Source organism: Callospermophilus lateralis, chromosome 1 (genome assembly GCF_048772815.1).
Source record: "Callospermophilus lateralis isolate mCalLat2 chromosome 1, mCalLat2.hap1, whole genome shotgun sequence".
NCBI lineage: Eukaryota > Metazoa > Chordata > Mammalia > Rodentia > Sciuridae > Callospermophilus > Callospermophilus lateralis.
In genome coordinates, this window is record NC_135305.1 from 619,958 (window position 1) to 639,982 (window position 20,025).

The following is a 20,025-nucleotide window of genomic DNA, read 5'->3' on the forward strand; positions in this document are numbered from 1 at the left end:
AATGTGAAGGGGCAGCTCTTCCCTGGACTATCAGTAACCTGGAGCATAAACACATGAAGGAGGGCGTGCCCAAATAAGTGACAGGGGTGCAAAGCTGCTTCAAGAAGCCTCAGGAAAACAGGAAACCTCTAACATGCCCACACAGCGCCAGCCAAGGAGGAAGTCCTAGGGTCCAGTGTCGTGCCCAGGTGGGCCAGTGCTTCCAGTAAGCCCACAACTACACTCACTTCCAAGTTCTCGACTGGCCAAGAGCCTGCTCTCTGACTCCTGGGACTCTCAATCTGAGTGGATCCTGTGAACTAAGAATTTCTGGAGTTGAAGCAAACACACCCCTGTGTCTTGCCGGCCCACAGCAGGGCTGAGGGGAGCTGTGCAAGACGGGAGTGACAGTCGGCTCTCCTCTTCTCAGCACCCCCAGCAAACACGCCTCTCCTCCTGCATATACCTTAGACTCACAGATCAGGACCTTCTGGGGCCCTGAAGGCTGCCAGATGTCCCATACACAGAGGATGTATCTGCAGTCCAGCAGCCGGGCAGAGGCCTTTGCAGGTAGATCATGCACAGAGACCACGGTCTGCCTTTGTACTCGAGAGGCATGCAAGCAGGATACTTTTCGATCTGGGGAAAAGATAAGAAAAGTATGTTTGCATCTTAGCAATTTGCTGGAATCCATGTTAAATTAACACCCAGAACCCTCAAATAAATTTCAACCTAATGAAGAGATAAACTGAACACACACTGGTAATGGCCACAGCCAAGGTGAGCACGTGACCTTCCAGGCTGGCCATGCAGCCAGGGCATCACACCTCTTCTCAGCCACAAGCTTGCACTCAGGAATCAGCAGCTCAGGGCAGCAGGTGCAGGATTGAGCTATGCTGATCCCTTGTGAGGACATTACCCTTAGGAACCTCAGTTCTCTTAAAACAGCCTGCCAGGAACAAGGCAGACGTGTCTCTTCCAGTGAGGTAGAGCTGAGCTCTGCTCCAGATGCTGCTGGATAATAGCAAATGGAACCGATTCCAGGCTTCGGTGTTGGTGGAGTTTGCTGTGCCCCCAAATCAGCAGAAGATGCTGACAGAGGGAGAGAGCAGGATGTCAGGTAAGAGCTGCTCAGTTACAAACAGCACTGCAGGGAGGGAGGTGGGGAGCACAGAGGATGTGCCAGACCACCAAGGCACACACCCCACACCCATGGATGCCACAGCCCACGACACCCATACCTGGGCACCCTGACACAGGCATGCGGGCACAGCCCTCCTGGGCCCTCCACAGAAAATTCCAGGTCCTTCTCCAGAAAAAGTGCCTCAATGGCTTTGTTTCTTAACCATTTAACACGTGTAGAACCTGCTACCATCTTTTATATTTTTTTGCATGTTGTGCTGGGATTCCATCCATGAGCTCTATGGGTTTATGGGCAATTTTCCACAGTGGCTCTCAGAAACACGTGCACCCTTCTAGAGCAGAGTTCTGCTGTTCAGTGCCAGCAGGAGGTCTGCACTCTGCCACTCCAGTGACCTCCCCTGGCTCTGCGGGCCCAGGCCTACATTCCCTACAGCCTGCTTCCTCATCTGGCTTCACCCAGGGAGGCCCTCTCCAGAAGCTGTCTGTGGCCTCTCCAGGGAAGGCCCCCCTTTCTAACACATCACAAGTCCTTGGTTAGCAGTCTGCAGTCTATCTCAACACCAGAACCTAAGTCCCAGGAGGGCAGCATTTCTGCCCCACTCACTGCTGAATCCACCCCGTCATCGTGCCTAGGACACTGTATACACCGAGCCCTCGCCCAGGGACACGTGCTTTAGGAGTGTTGATAGCAGTGAGCAGATTCCACGGAGGCTGAAATATCACTGCATCTCACCCCAGACTGGGAGAAAACGAGCCAAATCCTAACTTCACAAAGGTGAAGCAACCCACCCACTCTGTCAGATTCCTCTTCCCCATCATTTTCCTTCTTTTATCTCAATATTCATTTTACTAAAACACAAAAATCAGCAAACCAGAAAACCTCTGCTGACACTGGTGGTCGTGAGGGATGCCAGGCACAGGTGTGAGCCAGGTTTCCCCTCTGCTGCCACTGTGCTCTGCATCAGCTCGAGACAGCAGTGCAGCTGTACTCTGCTTCTCTGTGTGCTGCTGTGCTGCTAATGCGACAGGTACACAGAGTTACTATTTTTCTAACAGGATCTTTTTTGTTTAAGATAAACAAAATGGGGAACGCAACAACCATTTGACCCAGCTATCCCTCTCCTTGGTTTATACCCAAAGGACTTAAGAACAGCATACACAGGGGCACAGCGACACCAATGGTTATAGCAGCACAATTCACAATAGCTACAGTGTGGAGCCAACCTAGATGCCCTTCAGTGGATGAATGAATAAAGAAAAATGTGGCATATATACACAATGGAATTTTACTTAGCAGTAAAAGAACACAAAATCATGGCATTTGCAGGAAAATGGATGGACTTGGAGAATATGTTAAGTGGAGTTAGCCAATCCCTAAAAACCAAATGCTGAATGTTTTCTCTGATGTAAGGAGCCTGACTCATAGTGGGGGTGGGGCAGAGAACATGGGAGCAATAGACGAGCTCTAGATAGGGTAAAGGAGAGGGAGGGGGATGAGAGGGGGCATGGGTGTAAGAAAGAAGGGGGAATACAATGGACAGCATTACCCTAAGTACATGTATGAAGACATGGTGTGACTCTACTTTGTGTATAACCAGAGACATGAAAATTGTGCTCTATTTATGTAATATGAATTGAATTGCATTCTGTTGTCATATATAACAATTAAATAAAATAAAAAGAAGATAAACAAAATGCTCTCAAGGAATAGTAAGATTTATTTAAATTAACCTAATTTTCGCAAACATTAAAGGATAGAGGAATGTACACAACTCAACCTACAAATAGCAGGCGGAAAAGAAGACATTTCTAGAACAAGTAGCACCAAATGCTCAACCTCACACGTGCCTGAGAGCATGCTCACAGCCTGATCTCTTAAGGAGAAGCGACTTTGAGGCACTTTCCCCACAAACCTGGGCCACAATTGCCAAGAGCTACCTCCCCAGACACTTTTTTTCAAAGGTAAAATGTTATTAGCTAAAGAAATTTAAATACGGTCTTTGCAATTTCAGTTCATTTAAAATAATTTAGTTACATGCCAACATGACTTCTTTTTTTTTTTTTTTAATATTTATTTTTCAGTTCTCAGCGGACACAACATCTTTGTTTGTATGTGATGCTGAGGATTGAACCCGGGCCGCCCGCATGCCAGATGAGCACGGCTACCGCTTGAGCCACATCCCCAGCCCCACAACATGACTTCTTTGCTAGTCTGTGATTCATTTGTTTAGCATTTACTTTCTATAGCCATGACTTACCTTAAACATGTAAATGAGTATCTCTGGGTCACAATGGGTGTCTCACACCTGTGTCTAAGTCAACAATGAAACACCCTCAAGCTATTCTAACTGTTTCATTAGAGGAATCTAATTTAATTTCATTAAAGAAAATGAGTAACTGAAGGAATAGATTCTGGAATTAAAACAAATATAGACAATCTCAGTTTTCATTCATTTAAATAATTTCATTATTTAAGTTACTAAAAGCTATCTTTGATCAGCAAAAAAAATTGATAATCATAAATTTAACATACGTATTTTGGAAAAAAAACCCTAAATATTAACTTTTCAGTGTGGCACAAATAGAGTCTGTCTCTGTATACAATAAATTCTATTGCATTAAAATACAAGTAAAACTAAAGATCATTCCATAAATATAAATGTTTACTGGTTGGACTAAAAACAAACTCACTGAAGACCCCTTACTTTCAAGAAATGGCAGGCCAGTGTCCACCTGAGAAGAGCTATCACTAATGCTCAGGGTGTGATCTGCAGCCCTGAGGCTCCAGACAGGCTCACCAGCCAAACGGTCCTCTTCAAGCAAAACAGCAACCACCTAGCAAAGATGGGGGAGCAGTCATTATGGTAAGAAGCTTACAATACACAAGCTTTCCAAAACAGTACTTTTCATCTTAACCATTTCTGTAAATAAATGCTTGGCTCCATGATGACACACTCACAAAAAATTTAGGGCTCGGGTTGTGGCTCAGTGGTACAGAACTTGCCTAGCATGTGTGAGGCACTGGGTTAGATTCTAAGCACAACAAATAAATAAATAAATAAATAAATAAAGTAAAGGTCCATTAACAATTAAAAAAAAATTTTAATGTACAGACAGGCGTGGTGGTGCATGCCTGCAATGCCAGGAGCTTAGAAGACTGAGGCAGGAGGATCATGAGTTCAAAACCAGTCTTAGCAACTATAAGGTGCTAAGCAACTCAGTGAGACCCTGTCTCTGAATAAAATAGAAAATAAGGCTGGGGAGGTGGCTCAGCGGTCAAGTGCTCCTGAGTTCAATCCCTGGTACCAAAAACTTAAATAAATAAAATTAAATTAAAATTTAAAAATGTACAGCTTTTTCTTCATAATAGCACAAATAAGAAAAAAATATCAAAACATACATATGCCAAGGAACACCTATACGTTTTTCATACATGTTTTTTCACTAAATATACTGCTGAAAATTATGGAAGAAGAAAAAACTCAAAATCTTAAATACCCATCAACAACAAACACTGAAGAACTAACAGAACAACCGCTCTCTTTTTCAAAGGGTTGATGAATCAGAACAAAATAATGGCAATTCACAAGAATGGGTAACCATAAGGATTTGATAGAGATCAGATGAAGAAGACTAAAACTTTGCAATGACATGCAAAAAAAAACCATCAGAAGAACTAGAGAAACAAAAAAATAATGGAAAATTTGTATTCCATATATATATATATATGATATTTCAAAATACAATCTACTACCATGTATGGGAAGGCAGGGAGGGTTAGGAACCCAGGGAAAAAAAGAGGGGAAAGGGAGGCTTATGAGAAAACAGGGGAATGGAGAGGGGAAGGGGGCTCCAGGAGGACCCAGGGGAATGGAGAGGGGAAGGGGGGCTCCAGGAGGACCCAGGGGAATGGAGAGGGGAAGGGGGGCTCAATGAGAACCCAGGGGAATGGAGAGGGGAAGGGGGGCTCAATGAGAACCCAGGGGAATGGAGAGGGGAAGGGGGGCTCCATGAGAACCCAGGGGAATGGAGAGGGGAAGGGGGCTCCAGGAGGACCCAGGGGAATGGAGAGGGGAAGGGGGGCTCAATGAGAACCCAGGGGAATGGAGAGGGGAAGGGGGGGATCCATGAGGACCCAGGGGAACGGAGAGGGGAAGGGGGCTCCAGGAGGACCCAGGGGAATGGAGAGGGGAAGGGGGGCTCCAGGAGGACCCAGGGGAATGGAGAGGGGAAGGGGGATCCAGGAGGACCCAGGGGAATGGAGAGGGGAAGGGGGATCCATGAGGACCCAGGGGAATGGAGAGGGGAAGGGGGGGCTCCAGGAGGACCCAGGGGAATGGAGAGGGGAAGGGGGATCCAGGAGGACCCAGGGGAATGGAGAGGGGAAGGGGGATCCATGAGGACCCAGGGGAATGGAGAGGGAAGGGGGCTCCAGGAGGACCCAGGGGAATGGAGAGGGGAAGGGGGATCCATGAGGACCCAGGGGAATGGAGAGGGGAAGGGGGCTCCAGGAGGACCCAGGGGAATGGGAGAGGGGAAGGGGGATCCAGGAGGACCCAGGGGAATGGAGAGGGGAAGGGGGATCCATGAGGACACAGGGGAATGGAGAGGGGAAGGGGGCTCCAGGAGGACCCAGGGGAATGGAGAGGGAAAGGGGGATCCATGAGGACACAGGGGAATGGAGAGGGGAAGGGGGATCCATGAGGACACAGGGGAATGGAGAGGGGAAGGGGGCTCCAGGAGGACCCAGGGGAATGGAGAGGGGAAGGGGGATCCATGAGGACCCAGGGGAATGGAGAGGGGAAGGGGGCTCCAGGAGGACCCAGGGGAATGGAGAGGGGAAGGGGGATCCAGGAGGACCCAGGGGAATGGAGAGGGGAAGGGGGCTCCAGGAGGACCCAGGGGAATGGAGAGGGGAAGGGGGCTCCAGGAGGACCCAGGGGAATGGAGAGGGGAAGGGGGATCCAGGAGGACCCAGGGGAATGGAGAGGGGAAGGGGGATCCAGGAGGACCCAGGGGAATGGAGAGGGGAAGGGGGCTCCAGGAGGACCCAGGGGAATGGAGAGGGGAAGGGGGATCCATGAGGACACAGGGGAATGGAGAGGGGAAGGGGGGCTCCAGGAGGACCCAGGGGAATGGAGAGGGGAAGGGGGATCCAGGAGGACCCAGGGGAATGGAGAGGGGAAGGGGGATCCATGAGGACACAGGGGAATGGAGAGGGGAAGGGGGCTCCAGGAGGACCCAGGGGAATGGAGAGGGAAAGGGGGATCCATGAGGACACAGGGGAATGGAGAGGGGAAGGGGGATCCATGAGGACCCAGGGGAACGGAGAGGGGAAGGGGGCTCCAGGAGGACCCAGGGGAATGGAGAGGGGAAGGGGGATCCATGAGGACCCAGGGGAATGGAGAGGGGAAGGGGGGCTCCATGAGGACCCAGGGGAATGGAGAGGGGAAGGGGGATCCATGAGGACCCAGGGGAATGGAGAGGGGAAGGGGGCTCCAGGAGGACCCAGGGGAATGGAGAGGGGAAGGGGGATCCATGAGGACACAGGGGAATGGAGAGGGGAAGGGGGCTCCAGGAGGACCCAGGGGAATGGAGAGGGGAAGGGGGATCCAGGAGGACCCAGGGGAATGGAGAGGGGAAGGGGGATCCATGAGGACACAGGGGAATGGAGAGGGGAAGGGGGCTCCAGGAGGACCCAGGGGAATGGAGAGGGAAAGGGGGATCCATGAGGACACAGGGGAATGGAGAGGGGAAGGGGGATCCATGAGGACACAGGGGAATGGAGAGGGGAAGGGGGGATCCATGAGGACCCAGGGGAATGGAGAGGGGAAGGGGGATCCAGGAGGACCCAGGGGAATGGAGAGGGGAAGGGGGCTCCAGGAGGACCCAGGGGAATGGAGAGGGGAAGGGGGCTCCATGAGAACCCAGGGGAATGGAGAGGGGAAGGGGGATCCAGGAGGACCCAGGGGAATGGAGAGGGGAAGGGGGATCCAGGAGGACCCAGGGGAATGGAGAGGGGAAGGGGGATCCATGAGGACCCAGGGGAATGGAGAGGGGAAGGGGGATCCAGGAGGACCCAGGGGAATGGAGAGGGGAAGGGGGATCCAGGAGGACCCAGGGGAATGGAGAGGGGAAGGGGGATCCATGAGGACCCAGGGGAATGGAGAGGGGAAGGGGGATCCAGGAGGACCCAGGGGAATGGAGAGGGGAAGGGGGCTCCATGAGAACCCAGGGGAATGGAGAGGGGAAGGGGGCTCCAGGAGGACCCAGGGGAATGGAGAGGGGAAGGGGGCTCCAGGAGGACCCAGGGGAATGGAGAGGGGAAGGGGGCTCCAGGAGGACCCAGGGGAATGGAGAGGGGAAGGGGGGATCCATGAGGACCCAGGGGAATGGAGAGGGGAAGGGGGATCCAGGAGGACCCAGGGGAATGGAGAGGGGAAGGGGGCTCCAGGAGGACCCAGGGGAATGGAGAGGGGAAGGGGGATCCATGAGGACCCAGGGGAATGGAGAGGGGAAGGGGGCTCCAGGAGGACCCAGGGGAATGGAGAGGGGAAGGGGGATCCAGGAGGACCCAGGGGAATGGAGAGGGGAAGGGGGATCCAGGAGGACCCAGGGGAATGGAGAGGGGAAGGGGGATCCAGGAGGACCCAGGGGAATGGAGAGGGGAAGGGGGCTCCAGGAGGACCCAGGGGAATGGAGAGGGGAAGGGGGATCCATGAGGACCCAGGGGAATGGAGAGGGGAAGGGGGCTCCAGGAGGACCCAGGGAATGGAGAGGGGAAGGGGGCTCCAGGAGGACCCAGGGGAATGGAGAGGGGAAGGGGGATCCAGGAGGACCCAGGGGAATGGAGAGGGGAAGGGGGGCTCCAGGAGGACCCAGGGGAATGGAGAGGGGAAGGGGGGGTCCAGGAGGACCCAGGGGAATGGAGAGGGGAAGGGGATCCAGGAGGACCCAGGGGAATGGAGAGGGGAAGGGGGCTCCAGGAGGACCCAGGGGAATGGAGAGGGGAAGGGGGCTCCAGGAGGACCCAGGGGAATGGAGAGGGGAAGGGGGATCCATGAGGACCCAGGGGAATGGAGAGGGGAAGGGGGATCCATGAGAACCCAGGGGAACGGAGAGGGGAAGGTGGCTCCAGGAGGACCCAGGGGAATGGAGAGGAGAAGGGGGATCCATGAGGACCCAGGGGAATGGAGAGGGGAAGGGGGATCCAGGAGGACCCAGGGGAATGGAGAGGGGAAGGGGGATCCAGGAGGACCCAGGGGAATGGAGAGGGGAAGGGGGATCCATGAGGACCCAGGGGAATGGAGAGGGGAAGGGGGATCCATGAGTACCCAGGGGAATGGAGAGGGGAAGGGGGATCCAGGAGGACCCAGGGGAACGGAGAGGGGAAGGGGGCTCCAGGAGGACCCAGGGGAATGGAGAGGGGAAGGGGGATCCAGGAGGACCCAGGGGAATGGAGAGGGGAAGGGGGCTCCAGGAGGACCCAGGGGAACGGAGAGGGGAAGGGGGCTCCAGGAGGACCCAGGGGAATGGAGAGGGGAAGGGGGATCCAGGAGGACCCAGGGGAATGGAGAGGGGAAGGGGGCTCCAGGAGGACCCAGGGGAACGGAGAGGGGAAGGGGGCTCCAGGAGGACCCAGGGGAATGGAGAGGGGAAGGGGGATCCAGGAGGACCCAGGGGAATGGAGAGGGGAAGGGGGCTCCAGGAGGACCCAGGGGAATGGAGAGGGGAAGGGGGATCCAGGAGGACCCAGGGGAATGGAGAGGGGAAGGGGATCCATGAGGACCCAGGGGAATGGAGAGGGGAAGGGGGATCCAGGAGGACCCAGGGGAATGGAGAGGGGAAGGGGGGCTCCAGGAGGACCCAGGGGAATGGAGAGGGGAAGGGGGATCCAGGAGGACCCAGGGGAATGGAGAGGGGAAGGGGGATCCAGGAGGACCCAGCGGAATGGAGAGGGGAAGGGGGGGCTCCAGGAGGACCCAGGGGAATGGAGAGGGGAAGGGGGATCCAGGAGGACCCAGGGGAATGGAGAGGGGAAGGGGGATCCAGGAGGACCCAGGGGAATGGAGAGGGGAAGGGGGGGCTCCAGGAGGACCCAGGGGAATGGAGAGGGGAAGGGGGGCTCCAGGAGGACCCAGGGGAATGGAGAGGGGAAGGGGGATCCAGGAGGACCCAGCGGAATGGAGAGGGGAAGGGGGGCTCCAGGAGGACCCAGGGGAATGGAGAGGGGAAGGGGGGCTCCAGGAGGACCCAGGGGAATGGAGAGGGGAAGGGGGATCCAGGAGGACCCAGGGGAATGGAGAGGGGAAGGGGGATCCAGGAGGACCCAGCGGAATGGAGAGGGGAAGGGGGGGCTCCAGGAGGACCCAGGGGAATGGAGAGGGGAAGGGGGGCTCCAGGAGGACCCAGGGGAATGGAGAGGGGAAGGGGGATCCAGGAGGACCCAGGGGAATGGAGAGGGGAAGGGGGCTCCAGGAGGACCCAGGGGAATGGAGAGGGGAAGGGGTATCCAGGAGGACCCAGGGGAATGGAGAGGGGAAGGGGGATCCAGGAGGACCCAGGGGAATGGAGAGGGGAAGGGGGATCCAGGAGGACCCAGGGGAATGGAGAGGGGAAGGGGGCTCCAGGAGGACCCAGGGGAATGGAGAGGGGAAGGGGGATCCAGGAGGACCCAGGGGAATGGAGAGGGGAAGGGGGATCCAGGAGGACCCAGGGGAATGGAGAGGGGAAGGGGGATCCAGGAGGACCCAGGGGAATGGAGAGGGGAAGGGGGATCCATGAGGACCCAGGGGAATGGAGAGGGGAAGGGGGGGCTCCAGGAGGACCCAGGGGAATGGAGAGGGGAAGGGGGGCTCCAGGAGGACCCAGGGGAATGGAGAGGGGAAGGGGGATCCAGGAGGACCCAGGGGAATGGAGAGGGGAAGGGGGATCAATGAGAACCCAGGGGAATGGAGAGGGGAAGGGGGGCTCCAGGAGGACCCAGGGGAATGGAGAGGGGAAGGGGTATCCAGGAGGACCCAGGGGAATGGAGAGGGGAAGGGGGATCCAGGAGGACCCAGGGGAATGGAGAGGGGAAGGGGGATCCATGAGGACCCAGGGGAATGGAGAGGGGAAGGGGGGCTCCAGGAGGACCCAGGGGAATGGAGAGGGGAAGGGGGATCCATGAGGACCCAGGGGAATGGAGAGGGGAAGGGGGGGCTCCAGGAGGACCCAGGGGAATGGAGAGGGGAAGGGGGCTCCAGGAGGACCCAGGGGAATGGAGAGGGGAAGGGGGATCCAGGAGGACCCAGGGGAATGGAGAGGGGAATGGGGGCTCCAGGAGGACCCAGGGGAATGGAGAGGGGAAGGGGGCTCCAGGAGGACCCAGGGGAATGGAGAGGGGAAGGGGGGCTCCAGGAGGACCCAGGGGAATGGAGAGGGGAAGGGGTATCCAGGAGGACCCAGGGGAATGGAGAGGGGAAGGGGGATCCATGAGGACCCAGGGGAATGGAGAGGGGAAGGGGGGCTCCAGGAGGACCCAGGGGAATGGAGAGGGGAAGGGGGATCCATGAGGACCCAGGGGAATGGAGAGGGGAAGGGGGGGCTCCAGGAGGACCCAGGGGAATGGAGAGGGGAAGGGGGCTCCAGGAGGACCCAGGGGAATGGAGAGGGGAAGGGGGATCCAGGAGGACCCAGGGGAATGGAGAGGGGAATGGGGGCTCCAGGAGGACCCAGGGGAATGGAGAGGGGAAGGGGGCTCCAGGAGGACCCAGGGGAATGGAGAGGGGAAGGGGGCTCCAGGAGGACCCAGGGGAATGGAGAGGGGAATGGGGGCTCCAGGAGGACCCAGGGGAATGGAGAGGGGAAGGGGGCTCCAGGAGGACCCAGGGGAATGGAGAGGGGAAGGGGGCTCCAGGAGGACCCAGGGGAATGGAGAGGGGAAGGGGGATCCAGGAGGACCCAGGGGAATGGAGAGGGGAAGGGGGATCCATGAGGACCCAGGGGAATGGAGAAGGGAAGGGGGATCCATGAGAACCCAGGGGAATGGAGAGGGGAAGGGGGGCTCCAGGAGGACCCAGGGGAATGGAGAGGGGAAGGGGGCTCCAGGAGGACCCAGGGGAATGGAAGGGGGATCCAGGAGGACCCAGGGGAATGGAGAGGGGAATGGGGGCTCCAGGAGGACCCAGGGGAATGGAGAGGGGAAGGGGGCTCCAGGAGGACCCAGGGGAATGGAGAGGGGAAATGGGATCCATGAGGACCCAGGGGAATGGAGAGGGGAATGGGGGCTCCAGGAGGACCCAGGGGAATGGAGAGGGGAATGGGGGGCTCCATGAGGACCCAGGGGAATGGAGAGGGGAAGGGGGCTCCAGGAGGACCCAGGGGAATGGAGAGGGGAAGGGGGATCCAGGAGGACCCAGGGGAATGGAGAGGGGAAGGGGCTCCAGGAGGACCCAGGGGAATGGAGAGGGGAAGGGGGATCCATGAGGACCCAGGGGAATGGAGAGGGGAAGGGGGGCTCCAGGAGGACCCAGGGGAATGGAGAGGGGAAGGGGGATCCAGGAGGACCCAGGAAAATGGAGAGGGGAAGGGGGGCTCCAGGAGGACCCAGGGGAATGGAGAGGGGAAGGGGGGATCCAGGAGGACCCAGGAAAATGGAGAGGGGAAGGGGGGGCTCCAGGAGGACCCAGGGAATGGAGAGGGGAAGGGGGATCCAGGAGGACCCAGGGGAATGGAGAGGGGAAGGGGGGCTCCAGGAGGACCCAGGGGAATGGAGAGGGGAAGGGGGATCCATGAGGACCCAGGGGAATGGAGAGGGGAAGGGGGCTCCAGGAGGACCCAGGGGAATGGAGAGGGGAAGGGGCTCCAGGAGGACCCAGGGGAATGGAGAGGGGAAGGGGGATCCATGAGGACCCAGGGGAATGGAGAGGGGAAGGGGGCTCCAGGAGGACCCAGGGGAATGGAGAGGGGAAGGGGGCTCCAGGAGGACCCAGGGGAATGGAGAGGGGAAGGGGGATCCATGAGGACCCAGGGGAATGGAGAGGGGAAGGGGGCTCCAGGAGGACCCAGGGGAATGGAGAGGGGAAGGGGGCTCCAGGAGGACCCAGGGGAATGGAGAGGGGAAGGGGGGATCCATGAGGACCCAGGGGAATGGAGAGGGGAAGGGGGGCTCCAGGAGGACCCAGGGGAATGGAGAGGGGAAGGGGGGCTCCAGGAGGACCCAGGGGAATGGAGAGGGGAATGGGGGGCTCCAGGAGGACCCAGGGGAATGGAGAGGGGAAGGGGGCTCCAGGAGGACCCAGGGGAATGGAGAGGGGAAGGGGGCTCCAGGAGGACCCAGGGGAATGGAGAGGGGAAGGGGGGCTCCAGGAGGACCCAGGGGAATGGAGAGGGGAAGGGGGGCTCCAGGAGGACCCAGGGGAATGGAGAGGGGAATGGGGGCTCCAGGAGGACCCAGGGGAATGGAGAGGGGAAGGGGGCTCCAGGAGGACCCAGGGGAATGGAGAGGGGAAGGGGGATCCAGGAGGACCCAGGGGAATGGAGAGGGGAAGGGGCTCCAGGAGGACCCAGGGGAATGGAGAGGGGAAGGGGGATCCATGAGGACCCAGGGGAATGGAGAGGGGAAGGGGATCCAGGAGGACCCAGGGGAATGGAGAGGGGAAGAGGCTCCAGGAGGACCCAGGGGAATGGAGAGGGGAAGGGGGATCCATGAGGACCCAGGGGAATGGAGAGGGGAAGGGGGCTCCAGGAGGACCCAGGGGAATGGAGAGGGGAAGGGGGCTCCAGGAGGACCCAGGGGAATGGAGAGGGGAAGGGGGCTCCAGGAGGACCCAGGGGAATGGAGAGGGGAAGGGGGGGCTCCAGGAGGACCCAGGGGAATGGAGAGGGGAAGGGGGCTCCAGGAGGACCCAGGGGAATGGAGAGGGGAAGGGGGCTCCAGGAGGACCCAGGGGAATGGAGAGGGGAAGGGGGGCTCCAGGAGGACCCAGGGGAATGGAGAGGGGAAGGGGGGCTCCAGGAGGACCCAGGGGAATGGAGAGGGGAAGGGGGGGCTCCAGGAGGACCCAGGGAATGGAGAGGGGAAGGGGGATCCATGAGGACCCAGGGGAATGGAGAGGGGAAGGGGGCTCCAGGAGGACCCAGGGGAATGGAGAGGGGAAGGGGGATCCATGAGGACCCAGGGAATGGAGAGGGGAATGGGAGGCTCCAGGAGGACCCAGGGGAATGGAGAGGGGAAGGGGGGCTCCAGGAGGACCCAGGGGAATGGAGAGGGGAATGGGAGGCTCCAGGAGGACCCAGGGGAATGGAGAGGGGAATGGGGGGATCCATGAGGACCCAGGGGAATGGAGAGGGAAGGGCTCCAGGAGGACCCAGGGGAATGGAGAGGGGAAGGGGGATCCATGAGGACCCAGGGGAATGGAGAGGGGAAGGGGGATCCAGGAGGACCCAGGGGAATGGAGAGGGGAAGGGGCTCCAGGAGGACCCAGGGGAATGGAGAGGGGAAGGGGGATCCATGAGGACCCAGGGGAATGGAGAGGGGAAGGGGGATCCAGGAGGACCCAGGGGAATGGAGAGGGGAAGGGGGGCTCCAGGAGGACCCAGGGGAATGGAGAGGGGAAGGGGGATCCATGAGGACCCAGCGGAATGGAGAGGGGAAGGGGGATCCAGGAGGACCCAGGGGAATGGAGAGGGGAAGGGGGGCTCCAGGAGGACCCAGGGGAAAGGAGAGGGGAAGGGGGGCTCCAGGAGGACCCAGGGGAATGGAGAGGGGAAGGGGGATCCATGAGGACCCAGGGGAATGGAGAGGGGAAGGGGGATCCATGAGGACCCAGGGGAATGGAGAGGGGAAGGGGGGCTCCAGGAGGACCCAGGGGAATGGAGAGGGGAAGGGGGGCTCCAGGAGGACCCAGGGGAATGGAGAGGGGAAGGGGGATCCATGAGGACCCAGGGGAATGGAGAGGGGAAGGGGGCTCCAGGAGGACCCAGGGGAATGGAAAGGGGAAGGGGGATCCAGGAGGACCCAGGGGAATGGAGAGGGGAAGGGGCTCCAGGAGGACCCAGGGGAATGGAGAGGGGAAGGGGGATCCATGAGGACCCAGGGGAATGGAGAGGGGAAGGGGGATCCAGGGAGGACCCAGGGGAATGGAGAGGGGAAGGGGCTCCAGGAGGACCCAGGGAATGGAGAGGGGAAGGGGGATCCATGAGGACCCAGGGGAATGGAGAGGGGAAGGGGGGCTCAGGAGGACCCAGGGGAATGGAGAGGGAAGGGGGCTCCAGGAGGACCCAGGGGAATGGAGAGGGGAAGGGGGCTTCCAGGAGGACCCAGGGGAATGGAGAGGGGAAGGGGGGGCTCCAGGAGGACCCAGGGGAATGGAGAGGGGAAGGGGGGCTCCAGGAGGACCCAGGGGAATGGAGAGGGGAAGGGGCTCCAGGAGGACCCAGGGAATGGAGAGGGGAAGGGGGCTCCAGGAGGACCCAGGGGAATGTAGAGGGGAAGGGGGGGCTCCAGGAGGACCCAGGGGAATGGAGAGGGGAAGGGGGGCTCCAGGAGGACCCAGGGGAATGGAGAGGGGGAAGGGGGGGCTCCAGGAGGACCCAGGGAATGGAGAGGGGAGGGGGATCCATGAGGACCCAGGGGAATGGAGAGGGGAAGGGGGCTCCAGGAGGACCCAGGGGAATGGAGAGGGGAAGGGGGATCCAGGAGGACCCAGGGGAATGGGAGAGGGGAAGGGGGATCCAGGAGGACCCAGGGGAATGGAGAGGGGAAGGGGGATCCAGGAGGACCCAGGGGAATGGAGAGGGGAAGGGGGATCCATGAGGACCCAGGGGAATGGAGAGGGGAAGGGGGATCAATGAGGACCCAGGGGAATGGAGAGGGGAAGGGGGCTCCAGGAGGACCCAGGGGAATGGAGAGGGGAAGGGGGCTCCAGGAGGACCCAGGGGAATGGAGAGGGGAAGGGGGATCCAGGAGGACCCAGGGGAATGGAGAGGGGAAGGGGGATCCAGGAGGACCCAGGGGAATGGAGAGGGGAAGGGGGGATCCATGAGGACCCAGGGGAATGGAGAGGGGAAGGGGGATCAATGAGGACCCAGGGGAATGGAGAGGGGAAGGGGGGCTCCAGGAGGACCCAGGGGAATGGAGAGGGGAAGGGGGCTCCAGGAGGACCCAGGGGAATGGAGAGGGGAAGGGGGCTCCAGGAGGACCCAGGGGAATGGAGAGGGGAAGGGGGATCCATGAGGACCCAGGGGAATGGAGAGGGGAAGGGGGCTCCAGGAGGACCCAGGGGAATGGAGAGGGGAAGGGGGCTCCAGGAGGACCCAGGGGAATGGAGAGGGGAAGGGGGCTCCAGGAGGACCCAGGGGAATGGAGAGGGGAAGGGGGATCCATGAGGACCCAGGGGAATGGAGAGGGGAAGGGGGGCTCCAGGAGGACCCAGGGGAATGGAGAGGGGAAGGGGGATCCATGAGGACCCAGGGGAATGGAGAGGGGAAGGGGGATCCAGGAGGACCCAGGGGAATGGAGAGGGGAAGGGGGCTCCAGGAGGACCCAGGGGATGGAGAGGGGAAGGGGGCTCCAGGAGGACCCAGGGGAATGGAGAGGGGAAGGGGGCTCCAGGAGGACCCAGGGGAATGGAGAGGGGAAGGGGGATCAATGAGGACCCAGGGGAATGGAGAGGGGAAGGGGGCTCCAGGAGGACCCAGGGGAATGGAGAGGGGAAGGGGATCCAGGAGGACCCAGGGGAATGGAGAGGGGAAGGGGGATCCAGGAGGACCCAGGGGAATGGAGAGGGGAAGGGGGGATCCATGAGGACCCAGGGGAATGGAGAGGGGAAGGGGGATCAATGAGGACCCAGGGGAATGGAGAGGGGAAGGGGGGCTCCAGGAGGACCCAGGGGAATGGAGAGGGGAAGGGGGCTCCAGGAGGACCCAGGGGGAATGGAGAGGGGAAGGGGGATCCAGGAGGACCCAGGGGAATGGAGAGGGGAAGGGGATCCAGAGGACCCAGGGGAATGGAGAGGGGAAGGGGGCTCCAGGAGGACCCAGGGGAATGGAGAGGGGAAGGGGGCTCCAGGAGGACCCAGGGGAATGGAGAGGGGAAGGGGGCTCCAGGAGGACCCAGGGGAATGGAGAGGGGAAGGGGCTCCAGGAGGACCCAGGGGAATGGAGAGGGGAAGGGGGGATCCAGGAGGACCCAGGGGAATGGAGAGGGGAAGGGGGCTCCAGGAGGACCCAGGGGAATGGAGAGGGGAAGGGGGCTCCAGGAGGACCCAGGGGAATGGAGAGGGGAAGGGGGCTCCAGGAGGACCCAGGGGAATGGAGAGGGGAAGGGGGATCCATGAGGACCCAGGGGAATGGAGAGGGGAAGGGGGCTCCAGGAGGACCCAGGGAATGGAGAGGGGAAGGGGGCTCCAGGAGGACCCAGGGGAATGGAGAGGGGAAGGGGGCTCCAGGAGGACCCAGGGGAATGGAGAGGGGAAGGGGATCCATGAGGACCCAGGGGAATGGAGAGGGGAAGGGGGGCTCCAGGAGGACCCAGGGGAATGGAGAGGGGAAGGGGGCTCCAGGAGGACCCAGGGGAATGGAGAGGGGAAGGGGGGCTCCAGGAGGACCCAGGGGATGGAGAGGGGAAGGGGGGCTCCAGGAGGACCCAGGGGAATGGAGAGGGGAAGGGGGATCCAGGAGGACCCAGGGGAATGGAGAGGGGAAGGGGGCTCCAGGAGGACCCAGGGGAATGGAGAGGGGAAGGGGGGCTCCAGGAGGACCCAGGGGAATGGAGAGGGGAAGGGGGATCCATGAGGACCCAGGAGAAATGCAGAGGGGAAGGGGGATCCAGGAGGACCCAGGGGAATGGAGAGGGGAAGGGGGGCTCCAGGAGGACCCAGGGGAATGGAGAGGGAAGGGGGCTCCAGGAGGACCCAGGGGAATGGAGAGGGGAAGGGGGGCTCCAGGAGGACCCAGGGGAATGGCGAGGGGAAGGGGGCTCCAGGAGGACCCAGGGGAATGGAGAGGGAAGGGGGCTCAGGAGGACCCAGGGAATGGAGAGGGGAAGGGGGCTCCAGGAGGACCCAGGGGAATGGAGAGGGAAAGGGGGATCCATGAGGACCCAGGGGAATGGAGAGGGGAAGGGGGCTCCAGGAGGACCCAGGGGAATGGAGAGGGGGAAGGGGGCTCCAGGAGGACCCAGGGGAATGGAGAGGGGAAGGGGGCTCCAGGAGGACCCAGGGGAATGGAGAGGGGAAGGGGGCTCCAGGAGGACCCAGGGGAATGGAGAGGGGGAAGGGGCATCCATGAGGACCCAGGGGAATGGAGAGGGGAAGGGGGCTCCAGGGAGGACCCAGGGGAATGGAGAGGGGAAGGGGGCTCCAGGAGGACCCAGGGGAATGGAGAGGGGAAGGGGGATCCATGAGGACCCAGGGGAATGGAGAGGGGAATGGGGGGCTCCAGGAGGACCCAGGGGAATGGAGAGGGGAAGGGGGATCCAGGAGGACCCAGGGGAATGGAGAGGGGAAGGGGCTCCAGGAGGACCCAGGGGAATGGAGAGGGAAGGGGGATCCAGGAGGACCCAGGGGAATGGAGAGGGGAAGGGGGCTCCAGGAGGACCCAGGGGAATGGAGAGGGGAAGGGGGATCAGGGGAATGGAGAGGGGAAGGGGGCTCCAGGAGGACCCAGGGAATGGAGAGGGGAAGGGGATCCAGGAGGACCCAGCGGAATGGAGAGGGGAAGGGGGATCCATGAGGACCCAGGGGAATGGAGAGGGGAAGGGGGATCCATGAGGACCCAGGGAATGGAGAGGGGAAGGGGGCTCCAGGAGGACCCAGGGGAATGGAGAGGGAAGGGGGATCCATGAGAAGCCAGGGAAATGGAGAGGTGAAGGGGGATCATGAGGACCCAGGGGAATGGAGAGGGGAATGGGGGGCTCCAGGAGGACCCAGGGGAATGGAGAGGGGAAGGGGGATCCAGGAGGACCCAGGGGAATGGAGAGGGGAAGGGGGCTCCAGGAGGACCCAGGGGAATGGAGAGGGAAGGGGATCCAGGAGGACCCAGGGGAATGGAGAGGGGAAGGGGGCTCCAGGAGGACCCAGGGGAATGGAGAGGGGAAGGGGGATCCATGAGGACCCAGGGGAATGGGAGAGGGGAAGGGGGCTCCAGGAGGACCCAGGGGAATGGAGAGGGGAAGGGGGATCCAGGAGGACCCAGCGGAATGGAGAGGGGAAGGGGGATCCATGAGGACCCAGGGGAATGGAGAGGGGAAGGGGGATCCATGAGGACCCAGGGGAAATGGAGAGGGGAAGGGGGCTCCAGGAGGACCCAGGGGAATGGAGAGGGAAGGGGGATCCATGAGAAGCCAGGGAAATGGAGAGGGGAAGGGGGATCCATGAGGACCCAGGGGAATGGAGAGGGGAATGGGGGGCTCCAGGAGGACCCAGGGGAATGGAGAGGGGAAGGGGGATCCATGAGAACCCAGGGGAATGGAGAGGGGAAGGGGGCTCCATGAGGACCCAGGGGAATGGAGAGGGGAAGGGGGCTCCATGAGGACCCAGGGGGAATGGAGAGGGGAAGGGGGATCCATGAGAACCCAGGGGAATGGAGAGGGGAAGGGGGATCCATGAGGACCCAGGGGAATGGAGAGGGGAATGGGGGGCTCCAGGAGGACCCAGGGGAATGGAGAGGGGAGGGGGATCCAGGAGGACCCAGGGGAATGGAGAGGGGAAGGGGGCTCCAGGAGGACCCAGGGGAATGGAGAGGGGAAGGGGGCTCCAGGAGGACCCAGGGGAATGGAAGGGGAAGGGGCGCTCCAGGAGGACCCAGGGGAATGGAGAGGGGAAGGGGGGCTCCAGGAGGACCCAGGGGAATGGAGAGGGGAAGGGGGGCTCCAGGGAGGACCCAGGGGAATGGAGAGGGGAAGGGGGATCCATGAGAACCCAGGGGAATGGAGAGGGGAAGGGGGATCCAGGAGGACCCAGGGGAATGGAGAGGGGAAGGGGACTCCAGGAGGACCCAGGGGAATGGAGAGGGGAAGGGGGGCTCCAGGAGGACCCAGGGGAATGGAGAGGGGGAAGGGGGGCTCCAGGAGGACCCAGGGGAATGGAGAGGGGAAGGGGGATCCAGGAGGACCCAGGGGAATGGAGCGGGAAGGGGCCCCAGGAGGACCCAGGGGAATGGAGAGGGAAGGGGGCTCCAGGAGGACCCAGGGGAATGGAGAGGGGAAGGGGGGATCCATGAGGACCCAGGGGAATGGAGAGGGGAAGGGGGCTCCAGGAGGACCCAGGGAATGGAGAGGGGAAGGGGGATCCAGGAGGACCCAGGGGAATGGAGAGGGGAAGGGGGCTCCAGGAGGACCCAGGGGAATGGAGAGGGAAGGGGGCTCCAGGAGGACCCAGGGGAATGGAGAGGGGAAGGGGGGCTCCAGGAGGACCCAGGGGAAATGGCGAGGGGAAGGGGGGCTCCAGGAGGACCCAGGGGAATGGAGAGGGGAAGGGGGCTCCAGGAGGACCCAGGGGAATGGAGAGGGAAGGGGGCTCCAGGAGGACCCAGGGGAATGGAGAGGGGAAGGGGGCTCCAGGAGGACCCAGGGGAATGGAGAGGGGAAGGGGGGCTCCAGGAGGACCCAGGGGAATGGAGAGGGGAAGGGGGATCCATGAGGACCCAGGGAATGGAGAGGGGAAGGGGGATCCATGAGGACCCAGGGGAATGGAGAGGGGAAGGGGGCTCCAGGAGGACCCAGGGGAATGGAGAGGGGAAGGGGGGGCTCCAGGAGGACCCAGGGGAATGGAGAGGGGAAGGGGGGCTCCAGGAGGACCCAGGGGAATGGAGAGGGGAAGGGGGGCTCCAGGAGGACCCAGGGGAATGGAGAGGGGAAGGGGGGCTCCAGGAGGACCCAGGGGAATGGAGAGGGGAAGGGGGGCTCCAGGAGGACCCAGG

At 60.8% G+C, this 20,025-nt stretch overlaps 1 protein-coding gene across 5 annotated transcripts in view; it reads right to left on the minus strand.

Annotated features, from left to right (window-relative positions):
- Positions 1 to 20,025, minus strand: part of Dync2i1 (dynein 2 intermediate chain 1) — an 81,089-nt gene that overhangs the window by 20,542 nt on the left and 40,522 nt on the right. For 4 of the 5 annotated variants that reach the window (XR_013091693.2, XM_076859334.2, XM_076859336.2 and 1 more), the window contains 2 exons: positions 3,828 to 3,957; positions 446 to 618 (listed from right to left, as the gene is read on the minus strand). Coding sequence is in view for 4 of the 5 variants with exons in the window: in XM_076859334.2 (XP_076715449.2) it covers positions 446 to 618; positions 3,828 to 3,957 (303 nt within the window). In the remaining variant the exon portion in view is untranslated. The remainder of the gene's footprint in view (positions 1 to 445; positions 619 to 3,827; positions 3,958 to 20,025) is intronic. The other variant, XM_076859339.2, reaches the window with a different exon arrangement.